The sequence below is a fragment of the Phocoena phocoena genome, chromosome 15 (genome assembly GCF_963924675.1).
Source record: "Phocoena phocoena chromosome 15, mPhoPho1.1, whole genome shotgun sequence".
Lineage (NCBI taxonomy): Eukaryota > Metazoa > Chordata > Mammalia > Artiodactyla > Phocoenidae > Phocoena > Phocoena phocoena.
Window position 1 is genome coordinate 7,009,938 of NC_089233.1, and position 19,494 is coordinate 7,029,431.

The 19,494-nt window shown below is 61.6% G+C and overlaps 2 protein-coding genes across 2 annotated transcripts; one reads left to right on the top strand and one right to left on the bottom strand.

Moving 5' to 3' along the window:
* Positions 1-305: 305 nt before the first annotated feature.
* GNB2 (G protein subunit beta 2) lies at positions 306-5,540 on the top strand. The gene is made up of 10 exons (XM_065891980.1): positions 306-470; positions 2,727-2,872; positions 3,088-3,126; positions 3,243-3,349; positions 3,660-3,723; positions 3,807-3,969; positions 4,064-4,130; positions 4,471-4,672; positions 4,765-4,981; positions 5,061-5,540. The coding sequence occupies exons 2-10, from the start codon at positions 2,816-2,818 to the stop codon at positions 5,165-5,167; spliced, it is 1,023 nt and encodes a 340-aa protein (XP_065748052.1). The 5' UTR covers positions 306-470; positions 2,727-2,815; the 3' UTR covers positions 5,168-5,540.
* Positions 5,541-5,870: 330 nt separating this feature from the next.
* GIGYF1 (GRB10 interacting GYF protein 1) lies at positions 5,871-14,984 on the bottom strand. The gene is made up of 24 exons (XM_065891884.1): positions 14,950-14,984; positions 14,727-14,856; positions 14,531-14,626; positions 14,277-14,388; positions 14,057-14,165; positions 13,664-13,704; positions 13,276-13,446; positions 12,788-13,041; positions 12,550-12,658; positions 11,947-12,084; positions 11,637-11,734; positions 11,249-11,420; positions 10,964-11,130; positions 10,746-10,846; positions 10,545-10,661; positions 10,317-10,417; positions 10,091-10,173; positions 9,857-9,997; positions 9,551-9,778; positions 9,121-9,305; positions 8,771-8,931; positions 8,522-8,685; positions 8,302-8,431; positions 5,871-8,212 (listed from the first exon to the last, which is right to left on the bottom strand). Exons 1-24 carry the CDS (start codon positions 14,982-14,984, stop codon positions 8,160-8,162), a joined length of 3,096 nt encoding a protein of 1,031 aa, XP_065747956.1. The 3' UTR covers positions 5,871-8,159.
* Between the last annotated feature and the right edge of the window lie 4,510 nt (positions 14,985-19,494).

The window sequence follows — 19,494 nt, forward strand, 5'->3', positions numbered from 1 at the left end:
GTCGAACTCCCCTTCCCAGTCTGGAGCCGCCCAATCCGGGAGGGTAGGTCACGTGATCACCCAGCGGTTTCACCCTCCCCTATGCCGGTACCATCTCTGCCAGTCCCGGGGGAGATGTCTTGCGCCTTTTGGGGAGGCAAAGCATCTGTTTTGGTCCGTTTTGCGTGGAAATAGTGTGGAGTAATATCTTTGATGTGACAGGGCCAATATTTGCCCCTTAGGTGGTATTTTCCCTTCCGGGCTCCCCCCACTAAGTAGTTGGTCTCGCCCAGCCGGGCCCTGGGCGCGGCGGCGACGGCCGCGTCACTGGCGGGCGGGATCCCTCCGCTCTAGGGAGAGCAGAGCTGGACGGTGAGTTGCGGTGACTGAGGAAATCCATCCGCGTCGCCGCCGCTGCCGCCTCCGCCGCGGAGGAAGACAGGACCTCCCGCGCTCCTCTAGCGACCCTTCGCAGAGTCCCACCGCCACAGGTACCTCCGCTGATAAAAGGAGTCCTCATTTCCCCTCTAAGCCCCAAATTCCCAGCGGGGAACCTCGCTTCTGTCTCCCCGGTCTGGCCTCTCGGGAGCGGACGTAACTCTCCAGACCTCCCCTCCCTTTTTCTGGCCCCGTCGCTCCCAAACCCGGAAGGGAAACCGGGGGACCCTCGCCTCCAATAACGCACGCTCTCGCTGCACCATCGGGGTTATTTTGCCTGACCCCAGATCCCAGGCCAGCCCCACCTACCTCTTGTTCCCTGAGAAGTTGGGGGTCTAAATTCGGGGCTTCCTCTAGGCCCCGCCCCGCCCCCTTTCCCCACCTCTACCACCCCCTTGCCTGCCCCTGGGTAGCACCCCTCGTGTCCTCCCATTTCGCACCCCCGCCGGCATTCGCCTTGCAAAACTCCAGAATCCTCAGAGGCAGGCAGGGCCGCGAGGCTACCCTTCTCCTCGTCTCCACCTCGATTTGGGGTCTGCCCGTGTTTTCTGGCCACATTACCCTAGACCGGACACCTCGGCACCCTATTCCCCTTAGTAGTCCTAACCCGACGCTTAGCTCCCAGGCGGCCCCCACCCCCCGCCTAGCTTTCATTTGGGCAAAATGGAGGTCGTGGGGGCCGGAGGACCAGGCCCACTGCGCTTCGCAGCGCGGCACCGGCCCGCGCCTTCCAGCTGCCAGATCCGGGGACCCTCCCTTGTCCCTTCCCCTTCTCCCCACTAGACCTGCGGAGGTGGTTGCACCCCCATTTCTCCGTGGTACCCCCGGCTGCTGTATGCCCAGAACCCGGGCCCGCCTAGGGGGCCCTGGCGAGTGATGGGGATTGAGGTCTGGGAGCGTCGCCCCCGCCCCCAGCGGCTTCCTCCCGGCCTGCTTCCTTCTGCCCCGGGCGTCTGGCGTTGCCGCCCCGCCTGGGCTGCCGGCAGCTGGAAGGAAGGGGCTTTGTCCGGAGCTGGGGAAGTGGGGTGGGGGGCTTTGCCCCCTCCCTTTTTTGGAGGGGCGTCTTCGGGCGCGGGTGTAGAAAAGCTGAACAGAGGGGAAATGTCAGTGGGGAAGAGGAACGCCCAGGGTACGGGGGAAGTGGGAGCAGGATGGGGGACGCCTGGGTGGGCAGAGTGCAGTGTGCATGGCCAGATCACACAGGTGTCTAAAGGGGAGGGGGGGCAGGACTCCGGGCCCTGGAGCGGAGCCAGCCAGGCCCCTGGGGCCCCGGCGCGGAGCCCGCGGGCTGGGCTCCTTGGGGAGCCGGGCCGCCTGGGGCCGCCCGCTCGCCCGCCCGCCGGCGCCTGGGAGAGAGCAGCTCCGCGCCTCTGGGCCCGGGACCTCTCTTTGGAGTCCTAATTACTCGAGAGCGGCTCCCACGGGCTTTCTGCGGGCGCGCCGGAGCGGGCGGCCTAGCCGCTGGAGGGAGCAGCGGCTTGGGGCTGGCTACCTCGCCACCCTCGCCTCCACCCGCCGCGGGCGGCTAATGGGGCGCAGCCGGCCCAGGGATAATCCGGGGTGAGCCGTCCCGAACCTATTAGTGCCCAATCGGCTTTTCCCAAATCCTGTAAACAGCCACCCTGGCTGGTTCTGGAGAGGGGCGGGAGGCTGGGTCGGGCGGGGGCGATGGGGCCGGGGGTGGGGTCATCCACCCTACAGGTCTCAGCCGTGGATGCGGTTGCCTCGGCAACCGGGCTAGGGTGGGGGCACTTCACCAATGAGGTGCTCTCAGTCCGGGTGACGGTTGCCTAGGCAACCCCACGAACAGCCCAGCTTTCCCCTCTGGTCTCCCCCACCCCCAGTCGAAGCTAGGGATGTGTGTGTGGAGGGTGTGCGGTGTATGGGGGGGAATTTAAAGAGGCACCGTCTCTTATAAAATTAGGTGCTAGGGAGGGCGGTGTCTCTGCGGGCCGGGGAGGACGCCCGGTCTGTTTTCGAAGGGACTCTCCCCGCCCCTTCCCGCACCCCAGTTCCTGCCGCGGGTGTCCCGCCCGGGCTGCTGTCCGAGGGAGGAGTTTCCCCTGCGCTTCCTCTTGAGCTTCCCGCTCCGTTTCCGGGGGGCGGGAGGAAGATTGGGGAAGTCAGCTGTTCCCCGGCTACGTCTCTCCCGTGCCAGAGGCCCGTGCTCTGTCCGGGGGACCGCGGCCACCGCTGGCGCCCCCTCCCCTTCCGACCTGTACTTACCCCTTCCGGGCCGCGCGTCAACCCCGCCTTTCCCCCTTCTTCCCCGGCGGCCTTGGGCCTGACGTCAGCCCTGCATCCCCCAGGCCTCGGGCCAGCGGCGAGGAGCTGCCTCCCCCAGCCCCCGTCCCGCGGCCCCCAGCCGCCCCCAACCCCGCCCCACGGGCCCGGCGCCATGAGTGAGCTGGAGCAACTGAGACAGGAGGCTGAGCAGCTCCGGAACCAGATCCGGGTGAGGGCCTAGCTGCCGGGCTGCGGCGGCTGAGCGGGCAGGGCCCGGTGGCTTGTGTGCACCGGGCCAGGGGAGGGGTTTGTGGGTGGGTGGTGGTGGGGTACCCTAATATACTCCTGTCTCATCCTCTCCATTCCCCTGTTTCCTGTTCTCTTTCCTCTCCTCCTTGTCTTATCTTCGTGCCTCTCTATGAATGGCTTTGCCGTCTCTTATAGGATGCCCGAAAAGCATGTGGGGATTCAACACTGACCCAGGTGAGATGAATCCAGGGCTGGACTTGGGTTTAGGGAAGGAGCACGGGTTGGAAGCATACTTCTCAGAGGGCCCTGCCGCCTGAGCCTTCCTGAGCCCATTCTGCCTCCACCTCCAGATCACAGCTGGGCTGGACCCAGTGGGGAGAATCCAAATGAGGACACGGAGGACCCTCCGTGGGCACCTGGCAAAAATCTACGCCATGCACTGGGGGACGGACTCAAGGTGGGTGCGGCTGGGGCTGTGTGCTGAGCTGTCGTGTTTGCCTTGGGCTGAGTTTATGGCAGGCAGGGTGGGCAGGGGTAACCTTGCACTTCGGGTGCCAGAAACAGGATGCCCGTGTTGCCAAGTCTGTTTGGGAAGCCCATGACTCCCAGACATCCCCAGGGGATGGGAAACAGGGCCATACCGACAGGAACTTCTCAGCTGCTGCCGGGAGTTGTCTCCCACCAGATGGGAGAGGGGGAAGGGTGTCCTGCCTCCAGAGGGGGCTTCCCACCCTGACCCCTCTGCGTCTCCATCCACTCTCCGACAGGCTGCTGGTCAGTGCCTCCCAGGACGGGAAGCTCATCATCTGGGACAGCTACACCACCAACAAGGTAGAGGTGGCACCTGAGGCTGGATGGGGCTGGGCTGCAGGCCCTGGCTGGCTCTGACCCTGGGCACTGCCCCTCGTCCATAGGTCCATGCCATCCCGCTGCGCTCCTCCTGGGTCATGACCTGTGCCTACGCGCCCTCAGGAAACTTTGTGGCCTGTGGGGGATTGGACAACATCTGCTCCATCTACAGCCTCAAGACCCGTGAGGGCAATGTCAGGGTCAGCCGGGAGCTGCCTGGCCACACTGGTGAGAGGCGCCTGGCAAGCCACAGGCACTGTTGCGGGGTGAGGGGCTGTGCTGCCCTCCCTTAAAGACCCGGCTGACCAGCCCCTTTCCCCAGGGTACCTGTCATGCTGCCGCTTCCTGGATGACAACCAAATCATCACCAGCTCTGGGGACACCACCTGGTGAGGCCCTGCCAGGGCTAGGCAGTCGGGACTCACCTACACTTCCTGCCGGGGGAGGGAGCACCGCCTCAGTGCTCAGGCGGTAGTCCCCACCCTGCGCAAGCACCGGCAGAACCCTTGTTCTGAACACTCAGCCTTTTGCTCCGGTGGCAGGAAGGAGGGGGAAGTGGGGGACCCCTTCTCACCTGGGACAGGAGCAGGCTTCTGTCACCCAGTGGCTCCCGGTGCCCCTTGTGTGGAGGCTTCACTGGGCCCGGGCTCACAGGGTGGAGGGGTAAGGGAGAGGGAGTCTGTCCTGCACCCGTCTCTGATTCATTCCTTCTTCCTGTCACCCCTCCAGTGCCCTGTGGGACATTGAGACGGGCCAGCAGACGGTGGGTTTTGCTGGACACAGTGGGGATGTGATGTCCCTGTCACTGGCCCCCGATGGCCGCACCTTTGTGTCAGGGGCCTGTGATGCCTCCATCAAGCTGTGGGACGTGCGGGATTCGATGTGCCGACAGACCTTCATCGGCCACGAATCCGACATCAATGCCGTGGCTGTAAGTTCTGGGGCGAGCTGGGCTGGCCCATCTTTGCCAGGCTCCAGGCCCTGCCCTGCACCCTCATCCCACCCTGGTCTTGTGTCCTGCAGTTCTTCCCCAACGGCTATGCCTTCACCACGGGCTCTGACGACGCCACGTGCCGCCTCTTTGACCTGCGGGCCGACCAGGAGCTCCTCATGTATTCCCACGACAACATCATCTGCGGCATCACCTCTGTTGCCTTCTCGCGCAGCGGCAGGCTGTTGCTCGCTGGCTACGACGACTTCAATTGCAACATCTGGGATGCCATGAAGGGCGACCGTGCAGGTGAGAGCTGGGAGCTGAGCAGGGGGTGGGCGGGGACAGGGAAACGAGGCTGGAGTTCTGACGTCCCGCTCCGTCCCAGGTGTCCTCGCAGGCCACGACAACCGAGTGAGCTGCCTTGGGGTCACTGACGATGGCATGGCTGTGGCCACAGGCTCCTGGGACTCCTTCCTCAAGATCTGGAACTAACAGCCCCGACCCCAGCTGGGCCCAGGCTAGGAGGGGCCCTGCCCATGCCCACACTACAGGTCGGGAGCTCTGGGGCTGGGTGCACACCGAGCCTCCCTCCTCGGGCCACGGGGCCTCGGGTCCCTGCTCCCCTACCCAGGTTTGGTTCCTCCCGGGGCCCCCACTGTGGAGATTTAAGATGGGAATAGAATGGGGGAAGAGGAGGGGCAGAAAGCCCTCATCCTTTTGCTGCCCTGGGGTCAGGGCCTCATCCCTCTGGAGGGCCAGAGGCAGGAGGTGGAAACTCCAGGGGCTGGCTTTTTTAAAACTGGTTTTATTTTAATTTTTATTATATTTTCAGTTTTTCCATAAAGGAACCAATTCCAACTCTGTACCTGGTCTCTACCCTTGCTTGTGTCTTCCTCGCTCTAGGTATCTGTCCCCAGCGGCAGACCGGCTGGGGGGACGTGGGGCTCCAAGTAGTGGGGTGGGGACTACCACTCCTCCTCAGCCGGAAGCAGAGTCACGGGTGGGAGGACCTTCTCTGGCCCGCAGGTCACAGGTGTTCCACACACACACAGCCCTCCCATTTCTAGTCTGGCCTGGTTAGGCTGGCCGACCACAGCCACCCCTTGCCTGTGGCTCTTTCAGTTTCCCAGCTCTTTCGAGCTGTGCCTCTCGTTCCCAACATCCCCTTACCCCAAGAAACAACTCAGACGCAGGAGGGGAGAACACACACCAAGTTTTATTGGGGGGAAGCGGAGTATTTACAGAGGCAGGTAGACGAGAAGGGAGTCACACAGGTTGGGGAGATGGTGGGTACAAGGCAGACAAGGATACAGAATGACCCCTGCACCCACCCTAATCCCAGGAAGGGCGGGGGAGCAGCCGGGGCCCAGGAAGACGGGCTGGGAAAGGACAGCAAGGGGCCTGAGTCCCTGGGCTGGGGGGCTCAGGGGCTTGTAAACATTGACCACTCTCAGAAGGGGATGGGGGTGGGAGAGGGCTCCCCCTACACTTCCTCACAGGGTTAAGGCCTCTCCAGGCTCAAGGGCCCCCTAAATTCAAAGTCTCTTTAGCTGGGGGGGGAGGGGAAGGAAGAGCCGGGGAAGAGTGTCATCCCCCCTCCCCCTGCATTGGCTGCGGCAGGGGTGGGGGCAGTTACATTCAGTCACAACAGTACTCCCCCAACACCTCTAATGCCACCAAATACTGGCTCGAGGAAAGGGGGAGCTGGGGGGCCAGCAGCAGCAAGACATTTCCCCCTGGCCCATCACCCCCTTATTGCTTTAGAGAGAATATTGTCTTTTCACGGACGCTAACACTGTTGAAACCAGGGAGAAGCAGGTGGAGGGGGTCCCTCCACCCCCGAGGCCAGCTTTATCCCCCAACACTGACCCAGTTGCCACTTTGGTGCAAAAAAAAAAAAAAAAAAAAAAAAGTTAAAAAAATCATCTCTCTGGGGATAGATGGGGAAAGAAAACTGGGGCCACTCCCCATTTCCCCAGGGCAGGAAGGATAAATACATTCATGGAGGGGAGGCAGTGGCAGAATCTTGCCCTAATACTGCGCTCTGAGCAATGAGGTCCACGGGAGAAGTTAAATGAGAAATCCAAAAGATACAACAAACTTAAAAAAAAAAAAACGAAAAAAAAACAACCCAAATGGAGACAAACCCAGGTAGGTGATTGGGAATAAGTTGGTGAAGGGCAGCCTACCCCCGACCCAGGAGAGAGAGACACTCCCATCCTTGACACCCCACCCTACCCAACATTTAAAAACATGAGGGGAGCAGGGGGGGAGAGGCCGCCTGCTCCTCTCCCATTTGGTCAATGGAGGGGTCAGGGCCGAGCTGGGTGGTCCACGTCCCACACAGCTGGCTGCAGGTGGGGGGCTCCCTTCTAACAGCCCCGCACTGCAACCAGAAGCCCCAAGCGGCCCACTCCCGTGGCCTCCTCGGCCCCTCGCCTGCCCCCTTCACAGGAGGAACAACAGTCACGAAGTGGCGCCTCTCTCTCCAGCTCCTGGAGGAACTGCTCCGCCCCCACCTCTCTCGGGTTGAGGCAGCAGGCGCAGCAGGGGCTCGTGGCCCAGAGAATACATTCATGTGGCAAGGCAGGGAGCTGGAACTTCCAGCTTCACACCCAGGCCGGCCCCCCGAATGGCAGCGGAGGGGGAAGCCCCTCACCAGGGCCAGAGTGGAAGTTCTGCCGGCCTGACAGCCAGATGAGGTTGGCACTGCCGGCCCTCTCCCATCCACCCTGTCAGCCGGCGCAGGGTGGCAGCCTGGGGCGCTGAGGCGGCCTGGCCCATTTGTGCAACTTTCCCCAGAAGCAGCAAAGCCAAGGGGCTACTTTGGCCCCCACCTCAGACACCTCTGCCACAGTCACAGCAACAAGGGAGCCGTTCACAGCGGGTCCGGCCGGCGGGGCTGAGGGGGCCTCGCTGTGCAAACTGCTGGCACCCCAGCTTCCAGTTACCCCAGTGGCCCACCGTGTGGGGCAGGGAGGGTAAGTGCAGCCTCGGGGGCCAGGCAGGACAGGTCCGTGGGGCCCGTGTCCCCACTGCCCCAAAATAACAGTGTGTTTTTTCTTTCAGTCTCCTAACCATTTTTTTTGTTTGTTTTTCTTTTTTCTTAAAAAAAAAGAAAAAAAAAAAAAAAAAAAGAAACAAAAACCTCTGTGGATCTTCCATTGTTGCTCCCCCTATCCCCAAAAGGGAAAAGGAGTGCTTAAGAGTCTCCTCAACAATTTTTTTTTGTCTCTAATGTTTTCTTCAATGTTGTTTAAAATTAAAAACAAAAACAAAACAAAAAAACCCTTCCCCCCAATCTGTAAAGTGCCTCGTGGTGGGTGAGTTAAGGTGCATCGTGTGGTTTGTAACAAGTGCTGGGGACCCCGCCCCTGCTTCCTCCTATGCTCCTCGCGGGGAGCCTGCAGGCTGGGGACCCAGGGGTCCAAGCCGTTGCTGCTGCCCCTGGCCTATAGCCCAGGGTGCTGGTGGGACGGGCTGGTCAGTAGTCATCCACGCTCTCGATCTCACCAGAAGGTCCATGCAGGGAGTACCCTGAAGCCAGGGGAAGCTGGGTTTGAGCTCACCCACCCAGGCTCCTGCCCAGTGCTGAGCAAGGAGCCGCCTCCCCACTCCAAGCTCACCCAAGATGCTGGGGTCCGAGTGCAGCATCAGTGCCCGCCTCTTGGCCTTGCTGCCCTCCCCAGAGCCGAGTTTGGTGCTGTGGTTGGTCTGAAAGGCTGTCTGCAGGGAGCCACTGCTCAGCCAAGCCTCCTGCCAAGCAGCAGAGGGCGGGGGGGGGGGGCGGTCAGGGGAGCGCTGGGCGCCCTCACTGCCTCTGGCCAGGGCTCTGTGAGACCTCACCTGCTGCTGCTGCCGCTGCTGGCTGGCCTTCTGCTTGGCCCTCCGCTCCAGGAACTGTTTGGCAAATTCTTTGGCTTCCAGCGTGTCCCCCAGGCAGGAACGGATATAGTCATGGACGTCGTAGGGGGATTCCACCTCCTTGAGGATCGCTACAGCCATGGGCACTGCGGGGCAGGATGGGGCTGTCAGAGCCCACCTGATGCGGGTCTGGTACCCCCAGCCCGGCCTCCCGGGGAGAGCCGCCTGTACCGTCCAGGCTGCCCGTGGTGCTCAATGTGTGCAGCATCTGCTCACACCACTGGGTGAAGCCATCCTGGGGCCGGGGGATGCCCTGGAGCAGCTTCAGCAGCTTCTCTTCCTCTTCCGTCTTTTTGCGCACAGGCCGACCCGACAGGTGGCTGTACGAGTCACTGAGCGGGATGGAGGTGAAGCTCAGGAGCCCCGCACCCTCCCACACCCACCCCCGCAGGCCCCGGCACCCACCTGATGAGCTCGAGTCCCGCACCCTCCCACACCCACCCCCGCAGGCCCCGGCACCCACCTGATGAGCTCGAGTCCCGCACCCTCCCACGCCCACCCCCGCAGGCCCCGGCGCCCACCTGAGAGAGGGGCTGCTGCGGCTGTTCTTCAGGCCCAGGCTGCGGGCCAGGCTCCCGCTGCTCTTGAGGGTGTCCTCCCAGAGCCCCAGGCCGCTGCTGCCCCCACTCTTGTCGGGCCCGCCCCACAGCGGCCCAGCCTCAGACACCCACTGGTTCAGGGGGGTGGCGCCCAGGCCCCCGAGCTGCTACAGAGGGCAGTAAGTCAGGGTGGCCCAGGCCTGAACACACACACTCAACGCTGAGTGGGAGGTTCGTTCAGGTGGCACGGGGGGTGGGTGAGGTGAGGTGAGGGCCTCACAGAAGAGAGCGCCTCCAGGGTCACATGGGGACCAGTGTGCCCCCCACCCCGGGTCACCCCGGGAGCTGACCGGAAGGGGTTCCCGAGGGCCCCAAGGTGCCAGGCAGCAGGGGCCAGGCCCAGCCTGCTCACCACGCGGTGGTTGGGAGCCTGGGCCCGCGAAGGCTCCCGAGGCGGGGGCTGCTTATGCATCTGCCGCTCGCCCTCCAGCTGCAGCTCCAGCAGCGTCTTCATCGACAGGCCCTGCTTGGCCAGGCCGGCCCACAGGGGGGGCGGGGAACTGGGCGCAGGAGGCACAGGGACGGCAGCCACCGCCTGCTGCTGCTGGAGCAGCTTCAGCAGGAGCTCCTGCTGCCGCACCTGAGGCAGAGACGCGGTGAGGGCCGGCGGGCACCCCCGCCCGGCCCGGGCAGGACGCGCGCTCGGCCGGGCCCCCACCTGCTTGCGCCGAAACAGCTCCTCTTCTTCCTGCCGCCGCTTCTGCTCCTCCTGCTGCTGCTGGCGGCGCTTCTCCTCTCGGCGCTTGCGCTCCTCCTCCTCCCGCTTCGCCCTGAGCTCCACTTCTCTGCGCTCCTGGAACTGCAGCGGTCGACATCAGAACTGACGTCAGGCCTTCCCTGCCGGGGCCCGGCCCCCGATGCCCGAGGACTCCAGCCCCAGACGCCCACTCACTTTATGCTGCAGCTGGAGTTGTTCTAGAATTGGACCCTGAGTCGAAGAGTTAATTGGTATGTCCCAAAGACTGGCCTCACCGCCTGCAGGGAGCAAAGACAAGCTGCAGGAGGGAGCTCAGGCCTCAGGGTACCCACGGTACCCACCCACCCGCGGCCGTCGGGGATAGGGAGGGGACTTCAGGGCTCAGGATGGGCCGGGCGGGCGGCAGTGGCTGGCCACACACCTGACTGTGATGAGGCTGAGGTATGTATGTCCCAGAGGGGGCCCGAGTCTGGCGCTGACAGGGACCGGTTCATCGTCGGGAGCAAGTTCTGGTCCCCACCCCTGGGGAGCAAAGCACTGACACTCAGCACCCTGAAGCCATCTCCAGCCTGCACCCCACGCCCCCACCCCCCGAGGGCTGTGCGCGCGGCCACGGGAACACAGAGCGAGGATGGAGCATCCCACACACCTGGGGGGCTTGAGAGCTTGGAGCTGCTGCAGGAACGCGGTGAGCTGCTGCGGCGGCGGCGGCGGCAGGTCCCCCAGAGCCGCCTTTTCCCGGAGCGCACACTGTGGGAGCTGGCGGCTGCCGAGAAGCGGACGGGCATGAGGTGGGCCGGCCACAGGGCCAGTGCAGCCCTACTGACAAGCCCTGCTGGGCCCCCCATACCTGCCGACCAGCTGCAGAAACTGCTGGTGCTGCAGCTGCTGGTACAAGGCGGCTGCCGCCAGCTCCTGCTGCTTCTTCAGCCGCTCCTGGTCCATGTTTCCCTGAGTGAGGGCCAGAGAGTTCCGGCGGCTCTGACCTTGGCGTGCTCTGCAGCACCCGCTGCCACCCGCCGGGCTCCCACCTCCCGTCCCTGCTCTCTGCAAAGGGGGTATGCTCACCAGCAGTGGGGGTGGCGAGGGCCCAGGGGCAAAGGGCACACGACCCCACATCTTGATCACCTCACCCAACGGCTGGAAGCCCTCATCACAGCCCCGCTTCACAAGTAGGGCCATGGAGAAATAGCCCGCCTGGAACCACTCCGCCATCTCCTGTGTCGTGAAGGGGCCTGGGCCAAGGGAAAGGGGGCTGTGGTCAGAAAGGTGCCCCAGAGGAGCCCTTGATGAGAACGGAGCTGTCCCCACGCCCCCGGCGCCCCTCCTGCATGCCCTGCTTCCCACGGGCACCTTGGATCTCCCCCTGCGGGTCCTTGTAGAACCACTTCCGGGCCGCGCCATGGCTGAGGGGGAGGGCGGTGGCAGCGGCAGAGTGGCGCAGGCCCTGGGCCTGGATGGCGGCTGTGAACTGCTCCTCCTCCAGGGAGCTGTCCTGCAGGGAGGCCACGAGCTTCTCCGCCTCCTGGGAACCCAGGGAGAGAGGGGAAGCCTTAACCGGCCAAGCCCAGCAACATCGGACGGGGCTGGGGCTAAGGTGGGGTTGGGTCAAGAGAGCAGGTCCTAACACAGCGGGACCAATGGGGAAAAGCCTGGAACCGGGGCAACGACAGACGGAATAAAGACTCTCTGTCCCCCCAAGAGGGGAGGATCCCCAGAGCCTTCTCAGGCCCCCTCACACCTGCTGCAGGTGCTTCAAGCCTTCATCATCTTCCAGATCTCCAGGTGGGCCAGGGGGTGAACCCACCCCAGGACTCAGGTGCACTGCCCTCATATCATCTCCTAGAAGGAGCAAAGAAGAGAAGGTGGAATGGCTGAGTCCAGAGAAGGGAGCGAGACAGTCCTCCTTCTACCACCCTTATTCCAGAAATGTCGGCGCTAACTCTGGCCCCCCCACAAACACTCCTTGCACCTCCTTCCCACAGGGAAGGGGAGCATCTTCCCCACCAGCCCCAGGATCCGGGGAAAGGGCGGCCCTGCCCTCTGGCTACCTTCAGCTGCCGGCAGGTCTTTCTCCAGAGCATCATCGCCTTCCCCGTTGCCTCCCCAGAGTGGGCCCAAGCTGGGCAGTGGGGATGGGGAGCTGGACTTCTCCTCCTGAGGAGGCAGTGGGGTCAGTTCTTTCCCACCTGAAAGGGAAGGGTAATTACCAGAATTCAAAACCAAAGAGCCGGAAGGCCTTAAAAATGATTTAGCACAAACCTTCCATTTGTGGTCAGAAGGGCCTCTGGGTATTGAGTCCACCCACGTATCTTTGGTCAACACAACTAAGGTTCGGTGAACTGACACCACAAACCCCACTTTGCACACTTCCTCTCTTGCCCCTGCGGTAATGGACACGCATCCGTATCACCGTCCGGGGCTGTACACACAATACCACTGGTTTAATACCGTGTTCGACAGATTCGAGGGACTGTCGAAGGTCATTTTGATTCTGCTTTGATTTTTATCTGACCCTTGGCCTTCTGGACACAGCCCTGCTGTTTGCAGGCTCCTCCCCACACTGTGTCGGCACCGGCCTCCCTCTGTGTTGCCCGCGGACCCTGCTCGCTCGAGGCCGCAGGCGTCCTCCTTGCCCTACCGCGCAGGCTTACCCGCCTCAGGCCCCTCCTCGTCCAGCCCTTCGGAAGGCTCTTCCTCCTCTTCCTCCAGACCCTGGAAGTCAAGCTCCTGCTCCTCAGGAATGGGCTCCTTGGGGCCCTTCTGCACAGGTTAGGGGATATGACAGGGAGGTGAACGGCAGAGGAAAAAAGGGTGGACTGAGAAGACCCCCTCAGGGCAGGTTCCCACCAACCTCTAAGAAAAGTCTCCCCCTCGCCGCCTCGCAGATACCTTGACAGGCAAGAAGGCCCCGGAGGCATCGAAGGTGCCCATTTCTTCATCCTCATCGTCCAGACACCACTCCGGGAGCCCATCCTTGTCGTCATCAAAGCTGTCAGGCCCTCGGCACCTCCGGAGGTGAGAGCCGCCCCCCCCACCCCTCCCCTCCTCTTCACCACACCCTCCTCGATCCCCTCGCAAATCAAATTCAAACTTCCGACGCCGGTCCCCATGTTCCCGCCAGCCAGCAGAGCGGGGGCCGCCATCTGGGCAGGAAAAGTCGGAGAAGGAGAATCGGTATCCCAGTCAAGCCAGAGTCCCCACTCTTCTGCCGCCCACTGGGACCCCCGGCCCGGAACAACCGGCACTTCCGGGACTGCATTCCCACCCGCCCCGCTCCAGAACTCTCTGCTCCCTCTGCCTGGCCGTAGGTGCCCACCCTCACAGGAAGTTCTCGCCGCCCGCCGCCCCCCACGGCGCCCACCTGGCCCCCATCTCACCAGGGCTGGCAGAGCGCCAGCGGTCGCCATCTCGCCGGGGTCCTGCCCCAAGTCTCCAGCTGCCCTCCTCCTCTTCCTCTTGTTCCTCCCGGAGAGAACGCCAGTTCTCGCTATCTGAGCGGGCATGCTCCTTCCTCGGGCCAGCCCCTCCCTCATCAAACCCGGATCGCGCTTGGGAGCAGGGGAAGACACAGTCAGCGGGCGGCGGCCACGGTCCCTGCAAGACTCTTACTATACACCTTGCTGGGAAAGAGGAGCCCAGCTCCGGGCCCTCCTGCCCCTACCACCTCCCCCAGGAAACATCCCCCAACCGGGGCCACCCATTTCAGTCCTCCCCCACCTCTTAACGAACTCAGGGCCTGGCCACCACCCTCGCCACTCTCCATACCTCCATCCCTCCTGGCCGACTTCTCAAACCGCCTCTCGCTTCTGTGGGAGGGACAGGTGTGGGTCAGAGGACAGTTCCGCCCCCAACCTGCAGGATCTCTGCTCACCTTGTTCATTCTGCCCCGAGAGGTGCGGGAGGGGGCGGGGGGGCAGGGGGATGGGGGACGGGGGGGGCTTGGAAGGAAGCCCAAGGGCGTGCCCAGAGAATCGGAAGGAAAAGGGCAGGGTCATAGGGGGTCAGAGGGCACAGAGAGAGCTCTCTGACTAGGGCTGATCTGGTGGGTCTCCTGGTGCCCTCTGATGACAAGACCCAAGCCTCCCTCCGTGAGACCCTGGGCCCTACCCCGGGGCCCCTCTCCGCTCTGCCTCTGTGCCACCTTCTCCCAGCCTGCACCTGTCATCCCAACTCTGGCTACGCTGGATCTCCCGGGGGTTTCGGCCAAAGGCCCCATCGCCTTCTTCAATGCTTCTTTGGTAAAAGCAACTGTCACCGCGGCCGCGGCCTGGAGAAGGAATGAGGTGCGCGTGGGAAACCTGCCGGCTCACCCCTCCAAGTCCTCAAGACCGCGAATCCCACCGCTACCCGCCCAAGAACACGCCATCAGCCCCTCTACCTCGGCTCCGCGTGCTGCCCCTGCCACGGGAGGCGCCACCTAGCGGGGGACCAGCCCCTTTCCCCATCAGCCTCAGCACAGCCACACTGTTCACTGACAGGGAGAAGTTTCTCTGAGGAGGGAGCCAGGGGTGGGAGTGAGGACCCAGGCACCTGACCGCTCCCACCCCATCCACAACCGCAACTCCACCACCTGCCTTCCCAACTCCAGCCCCCTCCACGGTGGAGACGCGGCACCCGCTGGCAGGGCCCCACCTGCTCCTCCTCAGTCAGAGGCTCCAGCGCCAGGGGCTGCAGCGGCTCCTCCTGCAGCACCGCAGCAAACTCCTTGTCTTGCAGCTCATCGGGGACCTGTCAACCGGGACAGGAGGTATCACATGCTCCGGGGCCCTCTCCACCGGCCAAGGCCAAGCGGGCAACTGGGCCACACCCCACACCCGCCCACCCCTACCTTGCTCTCCTTGACATAGAGGGCCAGCATCTCCTCTCGCCCGTAGCGATAGTCGGCCAGCTTGTATTTGGGCATGGCGGGGGATGGGGGTGGGGAGGCCACACTGCCACCACTAGAAAGGGCCCTCAGCCTGCAGAAAGGGCACGAGAAGGAGAGGGACAGATATCTGAGCAGCCCCGTCCTTCCCGGCTTCTCTACGCCACCCAAAGCACACTTGACTCACCACTCAGGCCCAAAGTTGAGGGTCTCTGCTGCCATTGTGGAGCTGGGCGTGTCCTAGAGGTCGAGGGGATGAGCAGGGGAGGGGGTACCGGGTGTTCACTCTCCAAACACCTGTGGAGACGTGGGGGACGCTGGGCCTTGGAGACAGCACAGCCGGAGAGCCCGAGAGGATGAGGACTAGGTGCGTACAGTAATGGGTTCTGTAAGGACTCGCCTAAGCCAGCCATGTGCCACCCACACCATGAGTTAACCAGAGAGTCACGGTGGAGGAAGGCCTGGGGGAGGGGAGGAAAACAGGCAGGCAGAGCCCCTTCCAGCTTCCGCAGGGGGACGCCCTCCCTCTGGCCCAGACTCACCTGGCAGCCTTACCCAGGGAAGCAGGCAGGGCAGGGGCCGGGCTCTCTCCAGGCAAGGGCCTGTGCTGGAGTGAACCAGGGTCCCCAGGCAACTGGATGTTGGTCTGACCAGAGCAGTGCCCAGGGAGGGACCTTCACATCTGGGAAAGATCCTTATTGAGGGGCGAAGAGAAGAAAGTGGAGTTGAATTAAAGGTGAGACAGACCTCCCTGCCTCCAGCCCTCCTCCGTCCTGCATAACGAGAAGGCCCACAGCTGCCTGGAGGCCGCTGGTTACAGAGCACAGGGCAGCCCAGGCCCTGCTCCTCCTCATCGCTGCCCTCCACTCATCAGGCCTCTCGAGCAGTCAGTTCACTCGGCCGAGCCCGGCGGAGGTGCTGGGGGTGTGGCAGGGAGCGCCAGGCACCTCCCGACAGCTGGGCACTCTCGCCAAGTGGCCCAGCATTCAGTGAAGGGGTGCCTGAGGTACACGTGGATGTTTAGGACAAAGATAAAACACACACACAAGCAAAAAACCCACTGGAGTCCCAAATGTTCTAGAGAGAGAAAAGGCCAGTTATTAAGAGGGTGAGAAGTTTGTCTGGGAGCAAAATTACCTCTCCCCTGAGAACACTCAGGTCTGGCCGCTTGGCAGCTAGAATCCAGAGACTCAGTTTGGGGAGAGACCCGGTACAAGGGGAGCGGGGGCTATTCCAGAGCCTGAGGTGGGGCGCACTGAAGGCCGTGGCCGGCCACTCCAGCCAGCGTGCCCAGGGCTCACTCACCAGACCGGAGTCAACACCGAGGCCCGGTCCCTGGGATTGGAAGAGCCCGATCGTAAGGACAGAGAGCAAAGGAGGGAACGACGTTACCGTGATACAAGCTAGGAAGAAGGCTCCCTCACCACAAAGCAGGAATAAGGTCAGAGTTACTGAGGCTGACAGAAGCGGTTGTGGTGGTGGCAGCGACCCGTCCCTCTAAGGAACAGCGGAGGCGGCTCTCAGGAGGCGGCACATCCCTGGTGGTGCCAAGCAGATGGGGGGAGGGCAGGGTCTCAGGGGGCCGTGTAAGGGCTTCCCTCACTGGCTGGGGCGGAGGCGGGACCGGAGCACCTCCACAGTTCCCATCGACTCCAAGACTCCACAACTCTGGGAAGGAAGGAAGAAGAAGGGTTTCCACCAAAGGGGCCAGGGGAAAGCGGCTCTCCTCCACAGCTGCAGCCCAGAGCAAACTCCACGACAGACACGGGACCCACTCCCAGAATCCCAGCATCCTAGGGTGAAATGCAGCTTGTGAGACCATCCAGAGCAGGGCTGACCTCCCCCGGCACGGGCGTCTCTTCTACAACAGCCTCAGCTAGCCATTTCTGGAGCTGGAGCACGCCACAGCCCACATGGCCGTCAGAGAAGACAGGCCTGTTGAAAAGCTCTTCTTGTCACTGAATTCGAGTAGGCCTCCCAGAACAGCCGAGTCCGGTTAGTTCTGTCTACAACCCTTATGTAATTTGGCCAACGAATGACTCTTGAAAACATTAGCTAAATAAAACATACCAGTCACGGAAGAACAAATATTGGATGATTCCTCTCACGTGAGATTACCAGGGGAGTCAAATTCAGAAGAACAGAGTAGACAGTGGGTGCCAGGGCTGGGGGTGGGGTGGCAAGGAGAGTGGGGAGTTGTTTAGCAGGGACAGTTCCAGCTGAAATGGGGCAGATGAGAAAGTTCTGGGGATGAGGTGATGGCTACACGACAACGTGACGAATGTATGTAACGCTGAAGAATCGTATCCTTAAAAACAGCTAGCGCGGGGGCTTCCCTGGTGGCGCAGTTGTTAAGAACCCGCCTGCCAATGCAGGGGACACAGGGTCAAGCCCTGGTCCGGGAAGATCCCACATGCTGCGGAGCAACTAAGCCCGTGAGCCACAACTACTGAGCCTGCGCTCCAGAGCTCGCCAGCCACAACTACTGAGCCCACACGCCGCAACTATGGAAGCCCGCGTGCCTAGAGCCTGTGCTCTGCAACGAGAAGCCACTGCAATGAGAAGCTGCACACCACAACGAAGAGTAGCCCCCGCTCGCCGCAACTAGAGAAAGCCCGCGCGTAGCAACAAAGACCCAATGCAGCCAAAAACAAAAAAATAAAAATAATTTTTAAAAAATAGCTAAAATGGTATATGTTATATTTGACCATTATTAAAAGGTTTGTGGGGGGACTTCCCTGGCAGTCCAGTGGTTAGGACTCCATGCTTCCAATGCAGGGGGCGCAAGTTCGATCCCTGGTCGGGGAACTAGGATTCCACATGCCGCGTGGTGCGGCCAAAAAATAATAATAATAAAATAAATATTACTGGTTAAAAAAAAAAAGGCTTAGGGGGAAAAGAAGACATTTGGGAATAGCTATCACATACTAAGTCTTCGTCACTCCAAGAAAAACACCCCACTTCCTTCAAACAAACTCAGGAGAGGCTGTTCTGAGCCTCTTCCAGGCCACCCCAGAAGAGCCCCATCCTAGACGGATGGGACAAAGAGTCCTGCGAGCATGGAGAGCTGTTGCGGGGTAAGAGGACAGAAAGGGGACAACTCACCCTCCCACCCCTCCAGGGAGTGGCAAAGGCGGCTGGCCGCCGGGCGCTTCCCACTTCAGCCGTCGCCCTTCTGTCCTGGTTGCAAGGAGCGAACTGAGAAAAAGTGCTGGCTCCCGGTGTGAGAAGCAGGGAAACTGCGGAGGCGAGAGAGATAGGCAATCAGGCGAGAGGAAGTGGAGGAGCGGCCGGTGAGAAAGGTCAAGCGTCCAGGCGGGCCCACCCAGGGGAGGCCTGGCTCCCAGAAGCCAGTGGCTGCCTGGCCCTCCGACTGTGGGCAGCACACACGCGCCCCACCGTTTCTAGCTCCAAACAGGCGTGCGTCTTTCCCACGCCCTTTGTCAAAGCCACTGCTTCTCAACTGGGGGCAACTCTGCTCCCCAGGACACATCCGGCAATATCGGGGGACACTTGTGGTCGGTGTGACTGGGAAATGCTACCGGCCTCCAGTGAGCAGAGGCCAGCGTTGCTGCTAACATCCTACACTGCACAGGGCAGCCCTCACCGCAGAGTCGTCTGGGCCCAGATTACCACCAGGCGCACAGTTAAGAAGCCCTCCTGTGTGCCGCAGGCAGAAGAAGGTCACCATACCTATTGTCTGTTTATGGGGAAGAATGCAAGACAAGAGGAACCAAATTTACTCCAGCTCATTCCTGCCTCTGAAGAGCAAGGAAATCATTCCCTAATTACACTGTCCCATGAGAGAAACCTGCAATCCTGCCAGGAGGGAAATCCTCGGGAAAAGAACAGATTAAACAAAATTGTCCTGAGTCTATCACAAACTTTGAAAGCCCAGCATTTGGATCCCCTTCCAGTGAAGGAAAGAGGAGGAGGTGGCAGGCAGCGGACGGAGACAGCATCCCTCCCTGGCTGCTTGACCTAAGGATGTGCTTAGCCCCCACCTCTCAGCATCTGTCTGCCTCATCTATCCACACCCTGCCCCTTCTCCTTCTCAAGCCTCAGCATACCCTCACTCCCTGAGCACCTGAATCACTGCTCTTAAAAGACTGCCCCCTGCCGGAGTCCAAGGGAGAGGACACACACTGGTCCTGGGTGCTCACGACAGGCTTGAGGGAAGACGAGGGGACCCTGTTCTCTGGGGTTCAGAACTCACAGGAGAAGGAAAAAATCCAGAGAATAGGCAGTCCCAGTACACACTGAGTTAAGAACGTTAGTTCCTCATCCCATCACCGCGAAAATTAGCCCCAATCCAGAGCAATGTGCTTTGGCACAGGAAGGTACCGCTATTAACAGAAGTACAATACCAAATTCCCCAACATTTGATCAACCACCCAGCCCCAAGCCTGTTGGAGGTGACTCCGCCCTTTCTCAGGATGGAAAGATTCTCCACGCGGGGCAGGAGAACTCTTGAGACTTAAAAAGAGGTGCAAGCCCATGTTCTTCCCAGCTGGTCAGTTTTCCCAGCTCTGCCCTCTGAGCCATCATAACAACGCCCCGCAGCATGTCTCTAGTTAACAGTTTTCAAAACACTTTCACACTTTACCTCATTTGATCCCTTCTGCCCACTTGCCCAGTCTTGGGCTCCAGGCAGAGAAAACAAGGAAGAGAGGCTGCAGCTGCCCTGACAGGTGACACTGACATCTCTGACACCCTACCTGAGACTGGAGAA